This window comes from Parus major, unplaced genomic scaffold (genome assembly GCF_001522545.3).
Source record: "Parus major isolate Abel unplaced genomic scaffold, Parus_major1.1 Scaffold442, whole genome shotgun sequence".
NCBI classification, from domain to species: Eukaryota; Metazoa; Chordata; class Aves; order Passeriformes; family Paridae; genus Parus; species Parus major.
In genome coordinates this window covers 13,626-16,348 of record NW_015379346.1, presented here as the reverse complement: position 1 = coordinate 16,348, position 2,723 = coordinate 13,626, and the positions used below count along the sequence as shown (strand labels likewise).

General features: G+C 70.3%; 1 protein-coding gene across 1 annotated transcript in view; it reads left to right on the top strand.

The window, feature by feature from the left end:
* The first annotated feature begins 362 nt into the window (after positions 1-362).
* FRMD8 (FERM domain containing 8) overlaps positions 363-2,723 on the top strand; it is a 4,703-nt gene continuing 2,342 nt past the window's right edge. Inside the window, exons 1-6 of the mRNA XM_033511683.1 lie at positions 363-586; positions 1,019-1,120; positions 1,214-1,272; positions 1,409-1,575; positions 1,921-2,109; positions 2,651-2,720. Coding sequence (XP_033367574.1) covers positions 382-586; positions 1,019-1,120; positions 1,214-1,272; positions 1,409-1,575; positions 1,921-2,109; positions 2,651-2,720 — 792 coding nt within the window. The 5' untranslated portion in view covers positions 363-381. The remainder of the gene's footprint in view (positions 587-1,018; positions 1,121-1,213; positions 1,273-1,408; positions 1,576-1,920; positions 2,110-2,650; positions 2,721-2,723) is intronic.

Here is a 2,723-nt window from a genome sequence, read left to right as displayed (position 1 = left end):
GGGCGTGGCCGTGGGACCCCCGTTTGGGGAGGGGGCATGGGGCGCTTTGGGGGCCGTGAGACCCCCGGGCGGGCGTGGGACCCTTTGGGGGGTGGTCTGGGAGAGGGCGTGTCCGTGGAACCCCCCTGAGTCCTTTCGGTCCGTCCCTGGGTGGGTCCCCAGGGTGTGTCAGTCTGGGGGTGGGAATCCCGAGTGGGTGTGGGGGTCCCTGGGCGGGGATGGGGGTCCCTGGGTGGGAATGGGGGTCTGTGGGTGGGGGTCTCACGCCCCCCGTTGCCTCGCTGTACCTGCCGGCCGGCTCGGGGCTGTGTGTGTTGTGGTGGCTGTGTGGGGGTGTGTCAGTCTCGGGGTGGCTGTGGGGAGGTGCGGGGGTCCCGGAGGATGCGCGGGGGTCCCGGGGGGTCGCACAACCCCCCGTTGCCCCCAGCCCTGCTGTATCTGCCGGACGGGTCGGCGCTGCCGCTGCCGCTGGAGCCGCCGCCGGGCCCCACGGCCGCGGAGCTGCTGCGCCGGCTGCAGGGAGCGCTGCGCCTCCCGCCCGCCGCCGGGGACGCGCTCGCGCTGTGGCTGGGGTCGGAGCTGCTCGGTGAGGAGGGACATGGGGGGGACAGGGGGACATAGGGACATGGGGGGACATGGGAACATGGGGGGACATGGGTGGGTTATGGGGACATGGACATGGCGGGGTCACACCTCGCGCTGTGGCTGAGGTCGGAGGTGCTCGGTGAGGGGGGACATGGAGACACCTGGGGACATTGGGAACACATGGGGACGTTGGGGGGACAGGGGGACATGGACTGGCGGGAAATGGGGGGCATGGGAGGACGTGGGGACAGGGAGGGGAAATGGGAGCACAGGGATAAGGCGGGACAAGGGGTCACAGCTCGGTGAGGTGGGGACACAGGAGGATCCCGCTGGAGGATGGGGTGGGGGCTCCCTGTGGATGAGTGCCTGTGAGGGTCCCCGTGGGGGTCTCCGCGGGTCCCCGAGTGGGTGCCAGTCCTGTGTCCCCCCCCAGAGGTGCAGCTGAAGCCGCGGCACCGACCCCTGCGCCTGGTCCGGCACTGGCCGGAGCTGCTGCTGCGCTTCAGCCTCGGCTCGCCCGCGGCCATCGCCCAAGGTGAGGGGTGGGGGGTCGGCGGGAGGGGTCCCCTTGGGGGCGGGAGGGTCCCCTCGAGGGTCCCCCGGTCCCACTGACCCCCTGCCCCCCCAGATGAGCCGTGTCTGCAGCTGCGCAGGAACGTGTTCTTCCCTAAGAGCCGCGAGCTGGAGGTGAGGGGGGGACACGGGGGTCCCCAGTGTGGGGGCATCTATGGGAGGGGTACATGGGGGACACGGGGTGTTGTAGGGTGGGGTCTGGGGTGGTTTAGGGGTCCCTCTGGGTGACGCGGGGGTCTCTGGGTCACAGCTACAGGAGGAGGAGTTGCTCCGGTTGCTCTATGAGGAGGCGCGGGAGCAGCTGCAGGCGGGGCGTTACCCCGTGGACCCTCCCGAGGCTGCCGAGCTGGGGGGGCTCAGCTGCCGCCTGCGCCTGGGGCCCTTCGAGCCCGGCCGGCACACGGAGCTCAGCCTGCGGTCAGCACCGGCCGGACCCTGCCCGCGGGACCCCTGCCTGTGGGACCCCCACCCTTGGGAACCCCTGAGACTCCCTTTGGGACCCCACCCAGGACCACCCTGGGGCATCTCCCGCGACCTCTCACCTGCGACCACACCTGGGACCCTCCCACGGGACCCTCTCCACCTGCAAACCATACCTGGGACACCCCTGTGAGACCCCCACCCATGGGATACACCTGGGACCCACCCAAAGGAATTCCTCTGGGACCGCCTCACCCCATGGGACCCCCCCCACCCCTTTGCCACACGGTACCCCCTGACCCTCATATTCCGCCTGTGTGACCCCCCTGGTGTCCCCCCCAGGCCGATGCTGGGGGAGCTGCTGCCGCCGGGTCCTCCGGCCCGCTGGGGGGCGCTGTTCCGGCGCTCCCGCGAGCCGGGCCCCTCCCAGCGGCTGCTCGAGGCCTTCGCGCGTGCGCCAGGCCCCGAGGCGCCCCCTGCCGGATTGTACCGGGACTTCCTGCGCCGCTGCCACGCCCTGCCCGGCTACGGGTGAGGGGCACGGGGGGACCCCGGTCAGAGACCCCCATGGGACACCCCCCCCCAGTCAGAGACCCCCATGGGACACCCCTATGGGACGCCCCCAATGGGACACCCCCACATACGCCCTCAGACCCTCAGGAAACCTCACAAAGGCTCTTCCCAGGGACCCCTCCTGACCAAAGGGACATCCCCAAGCACCACCCAGAAACCCCCAGATTGATGGGGACCCCCCCAGATCACCAGGGAACCCCAAACCCCTCCGTGAACCCACCCTGCCCCCCAGAGACATCTCATGAGCCCCGGAGACCCCCTCAGGGACCTCTCTCAGGAACCCCTCCCCAATATCTGAGCCCCACAGGCTCCCCCCAGACCCACAATGAGCCCCCCAGGACTCCTTCTAGACCCCAAAGTTCCTCAGTATCCAGGCCCCGAGAGATCTCCCCCAGCATCTTGACACCCCATGTCACCCCACACTGCACCTGAGGACCCATGAATTTGGGGGGAACCCTGAGGTTTGGGGGTGACTCTGGTGTGTCCCGCCCCTCTCCAGGTGCGCCTTCTTCCCAGGAGCCATTGAGCGGCCTTCGGGGGGGCTGCTGGGCCGGGGGGGGCTGCGCCCCGTC